The sequence below is a fragment of the Alternaria burnsii genome, assembly GCF_013036055.1.
Source record: "Alternaria burnsii strain CBS107.38 chromosome Unknown 693, whole genome shotgun sequence".
Lineage (NCBI taxonomy): Eukaryota > Fungi > Ascomycota > Dothideomycetes > Pleosporales > Pleosporaceae > Alternaria > Alternaria burnsii.
Window position 1 is genome coordinate 1305580 of NW_024066117.1, and position 11372 is coordinate 1316951.

At 53.6% G+C, this 11372-nt stretch overlaps 6 protein-coding genes across 6 annotated transcripts; 3 read left to right on the forward strand and 3 right to left on the reverse strand.

Moving 5' to 3' along the window:
• Positions 1 to 645: 645 nt before the first annotated feature.
• GT037_008087 (uncharacterized protein) lies at positions 646 to 2728 on the reverse strand (the record flags this gene model as incomplete). The annotated part of the gene is made up of 3 exons (XM_038933134.1): positions 646 to 783; positions 897 to 2566; positions 2620 to 2728. The coding sequence occupies 3 exons, from the start codon at positions 2726 to 2728 to the stop codon at positions 646 to 648; spliced, it is 1917 nt and encodes a 638-aa protein (XP_038784635.1).
• A 359-nt stretch (positions 2729 to 3087) lies between these two features.
• Positions 3088 to 4369, forward strand: GT037_008088 (26s protease regulatory subunit s10b; the record flags this gene model as incomplete). Its single annotated transcript, XM_038933135.1, has 3 exons — positions 3088 to 3304; positions 3357 to 4200; positions 4249 to 4369. The coding sequence occupies 3 exons, from the start codon at positions 3088 to 3090 to the stop codon at positions 4367 to 4369; spliced, it is 1182 nt and encodes a 393-aa protein (XP_038784636.1).
• Positions 4370 to 4740: 371 nt separating this feature from the next.
• Positions 4741 to 7488, reverse strand: GT037_008089 (aminopeptidase mitochondrial precursor; the record flags this gene model as incomplete). The annotated part of the gene is made up of 3 exons (XM_038933136.1): positions 4741 to 5214; positions 5263 to 7285; positions 7337 to 7488. 3 exons carry the CDS (start codon positions 7486 to 7488, stop codon positions 4741 to 4743), a joined length of 2649 nt encoding a protein of 882 aa, XP_038784637.1.
• A 210-nt stretch (positions 7489 to 7698) lies between these two features.
• Positions 7699 to 7961, forward strand: GT037_008090 (uncharacterized protein; the record flags this gene model as incomplete). The annotated part of the gene is made up of 2 exons (XM_038933137.1): positions 7699 to 7768; positions 7816 to 7961. 2 exons carry the CDS (start codon positions 7699 to 7701, stop codon positions 7959 to 7961), a joined length of 216 nt encoding a protein of 71 aa, XP_038784638.1.
• Positions 7962 to 8914: 953 nt separating this feature from the next.
• On the forward strand, positions 8915 to 10212 carry GT037_008091 (cytochrome mitochondrial precursor; the record flags this gene model as incomplete). Its single annotated transcript, XM_038933138.1, has 4 exons — positions 8915 to 8986; positions 9121 to 9278; positions 9337 to 9399; positions 9450 to 10212. The coding sequence occupies 4 exons, from the start codon at positions 8915 to 8917 to the stop codon at positions 10210 to 10212; spliced, it is 1056 nt and encodes a 351-aa protein (XP_038784639.1).
• Positions 10213 to 10374: 162 nt separating this feature from the next.
• GT037_008092 (uncharacterized protein) lies at positions 10375 to 11217 on the reverse strand (the record flags this gene model as incomplete). Its single annotated transcript, XM_038933139.1, has 3 exons — positions 10375 to 11001; positions 11066 to 11145; positions 11196 to 11217. The coding sequence occupies 3 exons, from the start codon at positions 11215 to 11217 to the stop codon at positions 10375 to 10377; spliced, it is 729 nt and encodes a 242-aa protein (XP_038784640.1).
• Positions 11218 to 11372: the final 155 nt, after the last annotated feature.

Genomic DNA, 11372 nt, shown 5'->3' on the forward strand with positions numbered 1-11372 from the left:
TTTCACTGTCGGGCGTTGTTTGAATTATATAGCGGGTCTGGCTTCAGGCGCACGGCTTTGGCGGCGTTTCGTCGTGTCACAGAATGATGTCTTGAGTCGTCTTGAGGAGCAGTTGTTACGTTCATCTTAGACCGGCCCATAAGGCAAACGAACACGTATCGAACCCTAAGCAGTACTATCGATAGGAGAAGAATGAATATGGATTAATGTATCAAATCTGTCAACTTCATGGTAGGCGTAATGCTTGCAAGTTGGTCATTTGGTTCAGTCCCATTACACTTGCATTCCTTCATGTGCGATAAGGTTATTGATTATTGATTTCGGGCGGCCAATGGCCGCCGGCCACTATACTTGGGTACTTTACACACGAATGATATCACGAATTTGGCAAGCCCTCGCCTTCTTGCGGTCACGAACGGCTGAGGCGATGGTTTCGGCCCGATAGGGCCGATGAGGACACGATTCAAAAATGTATTGAAATACTGGACGGTACCCAGCGAGTGTCACCAACCGCCAATGGGTGGGTGCGATAAGGTATCAAAGCTAACCAGTGAGTGGGTCTGTACAATTCCCCCACTTTGAAGGCAACACAGCAACTGCTTCTCGTCCTCGGCCACCATGTTGATAGTTCCATCACCCGCGATTTCAAGAGATGGAGACACTGATAATCTTGATATCCTCTTCCGGCTTCTCCTTGTATACCTTGGTGTTTTCGATCTTGTGAATAACGTCCATACCCGCAATCGCCCTTCCAAAGATGGTGTGTTTATTGTCGAGCCAGGGCTACACATAATTCACAGTCAGCGTGTCGCCTCATCATTGAGTGATTGATGGAGAGAGTGAGAGAGAGAGAGAGAGAGAGAGAGAGATATAGAGGAGGTGAGATGGAAACTTACAGTCTTTTCAGTTGTAATGAAGAATTGGCTTCCATTCGAATTTGGCCCAGCATTTGCCATGCTCACGGTATAGGGTTTGTCATGTTTCAAGTTGGAGAACTCGTCTGCAAATTCCTTGCCCCAGATGCTCTCTCCGCCTGTGCCGTCGCCAAGTGGGTCACCGGTTTGTATCATGAATTTGCGGATTACGCGGTGGAAGATGACGTTGTTGTAGTAGTTATTGCGCCCATGGGTGACGAAATTCTCCACAGCCTTGGGTGCGGCGTCTGGGAAGAGGCGAATGGTGATGTCGCCATAGGTAGTGTGGAGTGTTGCCGTCGTATCCGTTGCTGCGAGTGTTTTATCATTCTTTTGTTTGTTGGCGCCAGCGGCACGGGGTTTCTCGTTCTGTACGTCACGGGTCGACTTGGTAGCGCTGGCATCATTGGTGTACATGTAGAAGCGGACCTTGCCAGAACCTGTAGAGACCAGCATGGCGTCTCTCGCCTCGGCTTCTTGAAGCAGTGGGTTCTCGCTCGCTGCCATTTCGACCGTGACGACACCTTTTTTCTCTGGTTGACCTTGATAGAGACACAGCCATAGCGGTCGGATGGATTCTTCTTGGCCGTACAGCTTCACGAGCTTGTTGGTCAGCGTGTTGATGACTTTGACTCCGTACATGCTGCCATATAGGATGAAATTACTTGTCTCATCAAATATGACATTCATGCGACCTCTTGTAGTAGGCTGGTCAAGCTCTCTCTCGATGGCTATCCGTCGACCAAACTCCATGTCCTCTAGGTGTTGGACAGCGGTGCCGGCCTGTTGCATGCTCGTGATGGTTTCAACTGATTCATCGTACGTCCGATAGAGTTTGCCCGTTGCAAAATCGAAGACGCGGATCTTTCGATCAGGAAAGGAAAAGGTGGCAAACTGCTTCCCAGAGGGGGATATGGTAAGCGACGAGGGCACACATTTTGACTTTTTGAACTCGAACAAGTTGGTGGAGCTCTTCAGCGACCATACGTTGTCTGGCTTTTCATAATTTCCATTGGGTCTCCAGTACTCGACCATACCCCCTTGATCGACGCTTACGACACAGTCGAATTCATTGTTGTATGCCATTATGCTGACCGACGCCCTGTGCACACTCTTGAGCGTTTGCAGCGGGTCCGGATTCTCCCCCCTGCCATCGTATATGCGGATCCAACCATTCTCTTGGGCGCTGACGGCGAGTTGAGGAAAGCTTGCGCCTCGGCCATGCAGCCAGCAAACCGCGCGAGGGGTATACTCGACAGTCAGCATGGCCAGGAGATCGAAGGTGACGACGTCAAAGATTTTGATCGTCTTGTCGGCGCCTGCAGTGGCAAAGCTACGGCCGTCTGCGCTCACGTTGACAGACTTGATCTCGCCATTGTGCGCCCTAAACTCCTTGACAAACTCTATACCGCCAAAGTCCTTCTTCCAAAACTTGACCACGCCGTCGACGGAGCTCGTTATGAGGAAGTCGGTGTGGGGCGTCAAAGTGGTAAAGCACAGTTGCTCGCGATGCATAAGTGATTTGGAGTAGCGGTTTGCGCCGGGCAGGGCAGCGATATAGAGCTTTTCGTACGGCAGCTTGCGCTTTTTCCTCTTGGGCGCCGAGGAGGGGAGGGCCGGACCGAAGTCATCGTCGTCGGAGGAAGTATCGTCTAGAGTGGGTGTGAGAAAGTTGGCGCGCGTGAGAGGTGCGGAATGGCAATACCGTCTTGGACTTGGGCCGCAGCTTCTCTTGCAGAGACGGCGCCGTCAGCCTCCATTTCGGCACGCGAGCGCTTTGCCTTGCTCGGCGACGAGGGCCCGTTGGCTTGCATCATGGGAAGGGTGCAGTGTGTTTGTCGTAGACGGATCGGTTGTCACAGACAGGCTCGATGATGCAGGGTCGGAGCTTCCAACGACGCGCCGCGCTCTCTCACTTTCTCGGACCGTCTCCCGCATTCCGCAACAAGACCAGCGATAGCACCAATACCATCGCCATCACCACCGACACTTCGCCCTCCCACCTTTCACCCGGACCAAGGCTGGAACTCGCCATCACTGACTGCACATAGCTTTCCACCTCCACCTTGATCCCGCACCGAACCCGGCCGCCTTGCCATTACCGCCTCCCGCACCTGCTGCACCGTCACAACTACATCCACAACCACACTCACATCCACCGCACAACCTCACCATGAGCGGAAGCGGCGACCAAGAGCGGGAGCACGCCCTCGAAGCTTACAAGTCCAAGCTACTTGAGTCGAGAGAATGGGAGGCCAAGCTCAAGGCGCTGCGACTGGACATCAAGGGCCTCCAGCACGACTTTGACGTATCAGAAGACAACATCAAGGCGCTGCAGAGCGTCGGCCAGATAATAGGAGAGGTGCTGAAGCAGCTAGACGAGGAGCGATGTACGTAGGCATTTGCATCACTGAGAGAGACGCCACACTAACCTCCCCGCAGTCATTGTCAAGGCATCGTCAGGGCCCCGTTACGTCGTCGGATGTCGGTCAAAGGTCGACAAGGCCAAGCTCAAGCAGGGCACCCGCGTGGCTTTGGATATGACGACTCTTACCATAATGCGCATGCTCCCCCGCGAAGTCGATCCGCTCGTCTACAACATGTCGCTCGAAGACCCGGGCCAGGTTAGCTTTGGCGGTATCGGTGGTCTCAACGAGCAGATTAGAGAGCTACGTGAGGTGATTGAGCTGCCGTTGAAGAACCCAGAGCTGTTCCTGCGAGTAGGCATCAAGCCGCCAAAGGGAGTGCTGCTCTACGGACCGCCAGGCACTGGCAAGACACTATTGGCACGTGCCGTGGCGAGCAGTCTCGAGACAAACTTCCTAAAGGTTGTCAGCTCCGCTATTGTTGACAAATACATTGGAGAGTCGGCGCGTCTGATCCGCGAGATGTTTGGATACGCAAAGGAGCACGAGCCCTGCATCATCTTCATGGACGAGATCGACGCGATTGGTGGACGACGCTTTTCCGAGGGAACTTCGGCAGATCGTGAGATTCAGCGAACTCTCATGGAGCTGCTAAATCAGCTTGATGGCTTCGACTACCTAGGACAGACCAAGATCATCATGGCAACAAACCGGCCAGACACACTCGACCCTGCTCTTCTGCGCGCTGGTCGTCTGGACCGCAAGCTCGAAATCCCCCTGCCCAACGAAGTAGGACGTCTGGAGATTCTCAAAATCCACTCTGGCAGCGTAGTGACGGACGGAGAGATTGACTTTGAGAGCATTGTCAAGATGAGCGATGGCATGAACGGCGCCGATTTACGCAACGTTGTCACAGAAGCGTAAGTATCTTCTCCCCGTGTGACTACAGTATAGCTGACCCACCACAGTGGTCTCTTTGCCATCAAGGACTACCGAGACTCGATCAACCAGGACGACTTCAACAAGGCAGTGCGGAAGATGGCCGAGTCAAAGAAGCTTGAAGGCAAGCTAGACTACCAGAAGCTGTAGAGCCATAACCCAGACTCGGTTGGTAATAATTCAAGAAAGAGCCATGAGCATCATGTACAATAGCGTCATAGGAAAGAGGCTGATATGGTCACACATCTGAAGCTACACCAGGAAGTGGTGAATGAATTCACGTCACACTAACTCACATCTCTGTGAAAGCCGACCTTCCGCGCCGCAGAGGTTGTCGTGGTGCATTTGTTCAGTTCCGCTCATGGCATGTACACTGACGTCATTCTTAGACTTACCAATGTGAAAAAAGCTTATTGTGTTTGTTGGGGACAATATGGATTGATGGCGCAGGGAGTATATGCTTTTCATCTCCATCTATTTGTACAGCCATAGTTCATGACAATCCACACAACACTCTGCCTCTACTGCAGGTATTTATGTTCCTGCAGCCACGTCTTGACATCCTCCGCATCTCTCTCAAGCCATGCGGCTTTGGCACTGATGGCGTCGATGCTCTGAGACAGCGCCATATCGAAGCCCTTGGTGCTCTTGCTGCTGAAGAACGCCTGGATATCTTCAATGTGTTCCCGGTGAGTGAAGCCCGATGTTGTAATGGCAACAACCGAACTTAGCATGCTCAAGCTAGGAGGCAGCCTTCTCTCCAGCTCCGACCAGTTGTCCTTGACCCACTTCCAAAGCGCGTGACAGCCCTCTGCGTGTGACCTCAAGGCAGCAATGGGCAGGTAGATGTCTTGGCCCTTGACTTCGTCACTGAGGGCCATGGCGAGCGTGCGCTGGATGAGCTCTGGCGACTTGGCACGACCGAGCGCGCGAAGAGCCGAGTTGCGCTCGTCACTTGTGGCGGCGGTTCGTGTCTCGTTGACAATGACGTCGTACTGAGCAAGGTTAGTTCAGATTCCACATATCGCAGTTCAACGACTTACTTCTTCTTGCCCACCATTCGCCAACACAATAGCATATACGCTGCCGCGGATGTTGGGGTGGATGGCAGACTTGTCACCTGCTTTAAACTTCTCAAACATGTCGAATGATGCCTTGGTAATCTTCTCGTCTCCGGCGATACCGGCAGCACCGAACATGAGACCTTTGAATTGTTGCTCGATATGGCCGTCTTTTTCATCAAACGTCCATCCCAGCTCATGTGCCTTCTCTGCACTGAGCTCTAACTGGAACTTCTTCAGAGCATCCCTGATCTTCTGGTCCTCGAACATCCATGCGCCCCGGAGCGAACCAATGCGACCAGTAATCTCCCCCCAAACGACGAACTCTGCCTCATGTTTGAAGCTGTCCAGGAGCGAGAGAATGCCAGACGTCTTTTGATAGCCAGACGCGGCCAGAGAGCCAGCATCAGCAATCATACCAGCTCTGTCCTCAACCGTCAAGAGGCCCTCCTTGGCCGAAATTCCAAGTTTCCTCAATCTCTCTGGCGTGTATGAGGTTCGGTAAAGACCAGAGTGGTCTGCGTTAAGCTTGAAGAAGTCGAGGTCCTTGAGCTTGAAGTCGGCTTCGCGATCGAAAAGCGTCAAGTCCTCGTCAACCCCTTCTTTAGTCCTCAGCGCGAGGAAGACTGGATACAGGGTCTGGTCTTCTTCTGGCTTGACGTCGGCTGTACGGAGGAAGCGGTTTTGCTTGAGGTGGATAGAGTCGGCGCCCTCGGTCACGGTAACGACTGGGAATCCGACCTTTTTGGTCCAGATATCCATGACCTTGCCAACATCTTTGCCACTGGCATCAGTCAAGGCAGCCCACAGGTCGCCGGTCTCCGTGTTGCCATAGGCGTGCTTCTTAAGGTAGCGGCGAATACCCTCCATGAAGGTGTCCTCTCCGACATATTTGGAAATCATGCGAATGACACTAGAGCCCTTGGAGTAGGAGATGGCGTCGAAAATCTGATTGATCTCGTCTGCGCGCTTCACAGGCACCTCAATGGGATGACTGCTGCGTAGAGAGTCGAGCGAGAGTGCGCTAGCCAGGTTGTCCGTAACATAACCTTCCCAGACCTTCCAGTCGGGGTAGAAGACGTTGCAGGAGTACCACGACATCCAGGTTGCGAATCCTTCGTTAAGCCACAAGCCGTCCCAGAAGTCCATGGTTACGAGATTGCCGAACCATTGATGCGCGAGCTCGTGCTGCACCGTCTCGGCAACGCGCTGCTTGGTAGCAGCACCACTGACCTTTTCGTCAATAAGCACATCTACAACGCGGTAGGTGACGAGGCCCCAGTTCTCCATGGCACCTGCACTAAAGTCGGGAATAGCAACCATGTCCATCTTAGGGAGTGGGAAGGGACTGTCAAAGGTCTTCTCGTAAAACTCCAGCGTCTTTGCGGCCAGCTCGAGCGAAAACCGGCCATGCTCAATGTCTCGGTCCTTGGGAGCATAGACTCGTACAGGGACGCGGAAGTTGTTCGTCTCGATGTAGTTGAGCTCGCCGACGATGAAGCACAGGAGGTATGTTGACATGAGGGGCGTCGGATTGAAGGTGACGGCTTTGCGCTTTCCACCCGAGATGGTGCTGTCGACTCGCTTCTCCGACGCCACGTCCATGTTGCTGAGACAGGTCATCTTGTCATCGGCGATGAGCGTGACGGTGAACTTGGCCTTGAGGGCTGGCTCGTCGAAGCAGGGGAACGCCCGCCTGGCATCCGTGGGCTCCATCTGGCTGGTCGCCATGTATGTGGTCGAGCCGTCGGCGGCCTTGAAGGACGAGCGGTAGAAACCGGCCATGTTGTCGTTGAGGACGCCGGAGAAGGTCATGGTAAGCTTCGCCTTGCTGCCGCCGGGGATGGTCTGGTCGAAGCTGACCTTGGTCGTCTGCGCATCGTCGTCGGTGGTGACATTGGGCGATTCGGTGATGACTTGCTGGCCAGCCGTGACCTTGGTCGAGTGAATCTTGAGCTCGTTGGTGTTGAGGGAGATGGAGGTGGTGTCGTCGACGACGTCTAGACTGGCGTGGTGTCAGCGGGCGTCTTGTCGTGCAAGATGCGCATGTGCCTACTCGATGGTGACGGTGCCTTGGTAGGTGAAGTTGGCAAAGTCTGGCTCCAGCGTCAAGTCATAGTGAATAGGCTTGACATTGACGGGCAGCACCTCACGGCCCTTGGTAATGTCAATGGACGAGTGGCCCTCGGCGCCAAAGTGCTTGCACATGTTTCGTCGATGGGAACAGTGCCTCACAGTGACAAAGGCAGGGTGTCGGGAGGATGGAGGGGAGCGGAGAGATGGTGTCGGCGAGGCAGCGGGGTAACGAGGGAGGCGAGTGTTTGACGTGAGCGTGTGCAAGAGGTTCCGACGCGGCTTCAGTCGACTGGGACTGCAGCAAGGAGCGGTGACGGGTCTTGACACCAAGAGACGGCCATGATGGGTGAAGCGGTGCATCTAGCTTCTCGTCTGCTGCAGCGCGACGTGCATACAATACCAAGGGACCCAGGTAGAAAGAAGCACGGAAAATGCTCAAGCACACTAACTCAATGGCAGCCCCAAAGGCACTAGCAACCTTTTGTTTCTATCAGCACGCTGCTTTAGAAGCGCACACAGTGAGACGGGCAGAGTTCTTCTCCAAGGGCCCTCTTGTTGATGTTGATGTTGCGCACCACATGTGGCCTAGTGGAACGTTCCGCTAGCCGGTATATAAACCTTGCCGACTTGCTCAAAGACTTTTCTATTCAACACGCAAGAAAGTCCTCCCAGCGTCACCCTCTCCGCAGAGACGCTGTGTGTTCTGGCAATATAGCCAGTTCTTGCTAGAGAAGACCTAGCCCTCGTTTGAGCCCTTTCGCAATTCCTGCATGAGTGAAAGGGTATAGAAGTAGGGTCACATGACAATGCCGCGCGTGTTGCTGTCGGCGTAGGCAGAGCAAGTAGCGCAGTCGCAACTCGTGCTCTTAGGTGAATGACGTTCCTATCTGTATCTCAGCATGATGATAGACAGGCGTGTATGAAGACGTTTGTTTGGTAGTTATGAAGAAATGTAGGGCTCCGAGTACGAAGGGCTCTGACTACGAAGAAGCTCTTGTTCTCCATGTCGTACCTTGGCTATACTAAGATACATGACATTCTACATTGGATGCCCGGGATAGTGCCTAATTGCTGATGGTCTGCGGTGACCTCCCTCCTACTACGACTTAGAGATGTTGGACGTGAGCAAGCTAGATACTAGTTTACCGGTACACTGCTTACATATGGCTGAGCGAACGGGAAGCCTGATTTTCAGTGTCCTATGGTCGTATGTAGAAGAAAGAAGATGAGATATGTATGTAAAGGTAATGCTGTGCAATACTATTTGCCCCAACCACGAGCTACAAAGTCGTAATAAGAAATCAGAATAACCAGACAGATAAAGCATAAGGCTGTGAGTACTTCTAAAGTTTCCATTCTCAAATCGAGGGTGGAAGGAGCGACCATTCGAAGGTGGAAGGAGCAGCCAATCGCAGCTGCCTTATGTTAGCAACCCTACGCTAGTGGAAATTGATGATCCAGCCAGTGTCTCCCGCACCTACTCCCAGCATCACCACCGCCGACAACGACAACCCATTGATCCAGTCTCCCTCCTGCTCCGAGCCAGCTTCACATGACCATGTTGGCTCGCTCAGCACTGCGTACGGCACGCTCCGCCGCTGCCACGGCCCGCAATGCCTCCAGCAAACCGGTACGCCTCCCGCATGGCCCAAGAAACCCCGACAGCTCGCGCGAGCTTCATCGACACCATCTCTCGCCGGGCTGCAATCCAAGGGCTTGTCCCGCCTCAATTGAATAATCTGGCTGACGGAATGGGTGATACAGCGCTTTGCCTCGACATCGAGCTCTGCCGACGGCGCCGCCTCGGCATGGAAGAACAACGCCCTCCCCGCAGGCGCCACCATCTTCGCCGTCGGTTCGATTGCCTGGTACTGGCATCTCTACGGACGCCAGGTCGATGCCATGACCCCGGCCGAGGAAGGGTGAGTGCGCCAAAGATGATCCGACCGCAAGTCATGTACTGACGCTATGCCTCTACAGTCTCCACCCAACTCAATACCCGTGGGAGCACGAGAAGTGGTCCAAGACCTTCGACCATGCAGCGTACGTCCTTCCAGTCCTACCGCACATGCGCATGCCCTAATCTGTCACAGTCTCCGCCGTGGCTTCCAGGTCTACCGCGAGGTCTGCGCCTCCTGCCACTCCATCTCCCGTGTGCCTTACCGCGCCGTCGTCGGAAAGTTCATGACAGTCGATGAGGCCAAGGCGCTCGCCGAGGAGAACGAGTACGACACAGAACCCAACGACCAGGGCGAGATTGAGAAGCGCCCCGGAAAGCTCTCCGATTACATGCCTGCCCCCTACAAGAACGATGAGGCCGCCCGCGCTGCCAACAACGGTGCTCTACCCCCCGATCTATCGCTCATGGTCAAGGCCCGCCACGGCGGCTGCAACTACATCTTCAGCTTGTTGACTGGTTACCCCGAGGAGCCACCTGCCGGTGCCGTTGTCCAAGAAGGCCTCAACTTCAACCCCTACTTCCCTGGTACCGGAATCGCCATGGCCCGTGTTCTGTACGACGACTTGGTTGAGTACGAGGATGGCACCAAGGCTTCGACCTCGCAGATGGCCAAGGACGTGGTTGAGTTCCTCAACTGGACCGCTGAGCCTGAGATGGACGACCGCAAGAAGATGGGCTGGAAGGTTCTCGCCGTCACCAGTGTTCTGTTCGCGCTCAGTGTTTGGGTCAAGAGGCAAGTCTCCGCACCCCCACCATTACAACTCGCAACTAACAATCACGGCAGGTACAAGTGGGCACCGCTAAAGACACGGAAGATTGTCTACCAGCCACCACAAAACAAGAGCATCCTCGACCAACTCCCCAAGCCAAACAACTCTGGCAAGACGAACCAATAAACATTGAGTGGTTTTGCATTTGCGCGGTTCAGGAGAGCGGGTAGCGGAAGCGTGTGTTCTATATCGTGTACATTGCCAGGTACTTCCAACAATCAGATTTCTTTGCCTCGTGACATATAGTCCCGTGCTCTTCATGTCGCTTGTTTTGGACATGTTTGTCTTTCAGTCCCCGTAGAATAGTTTTCTTGCAAACCCAGCAGCATCCGCTATCCCACCATGTACATCCATAGACCGCAGTTCCACTTCCCCAAAATAGTTAGGCCCGCTGACTTGACCGAAGCACAACGTTTTGAACAGTTTGATGCTCCCAGTGTTGTCTTTGTCAATCTTGACTCTCAAGTAGCTTAGAGACTTCAGCTTGCCCGTGTCATTTGTTCCCTTTGCGTACTCCTCCAGAATAGCCGGCAACGATGTGGATATGTACCAGATGAAAGCCTGCAGGGCTTCTTTCGCGAGTCCCTTTCCTCGAGCGCTAGGTCGAGCAATCATAATCTCCAACTCGCCGACCGTGTCCACCTTCTCTGTCCCACAGCCTTCTTGTTGCTCTACGTCATCACCTTCCTCACACGGATACAAGAACAGGTTAACGTCCCCTACCATGCGGTCGGGTGCATCTTCCGTTCCGGGAGAGACCTTGACCATCGTGGAAAGATCCGATGGTGCTGTTGGCGTGTTCGGTGAGGTGCAGATGATAAAGGTCAATTTATCTGCATCCTGACGCCATGACGCTTGCATGGCGTACTCCTCCTCAAGCGTCAGTGGCTCGGATGCGGTAAGCTTCTGCAACTCCTGTGTTCCAGTCAGTCCTGGGAAATGTTTCAACAGTGCGAAGTTTGGTGGGCTCTTGGTATACCTCATCTTGCATCCATTCGTGGTATGTGGGGACGTGGTGAGAACTGTACGGAACAAGAAGAAGGCGGGGTGTGAGGATAGCTGGAAAAAATCAGCATCACAATATGGAGCAGTACTTTTGCAATAGTCACCCTGGTGTTCGTTAATCTTCATCGTGGTGGTGGTCGTCGGGTAATTTTTTGAATTTTCAATATCGTTCTTCAATGTGAAGGCGATGGAACACCATGAAGATGTGATCTAGGCGAAAGATTAAGGAATCTGGTGTTCACACCAAAACCATACGTGCTCACGTGTTTCGTTTGTTCAGA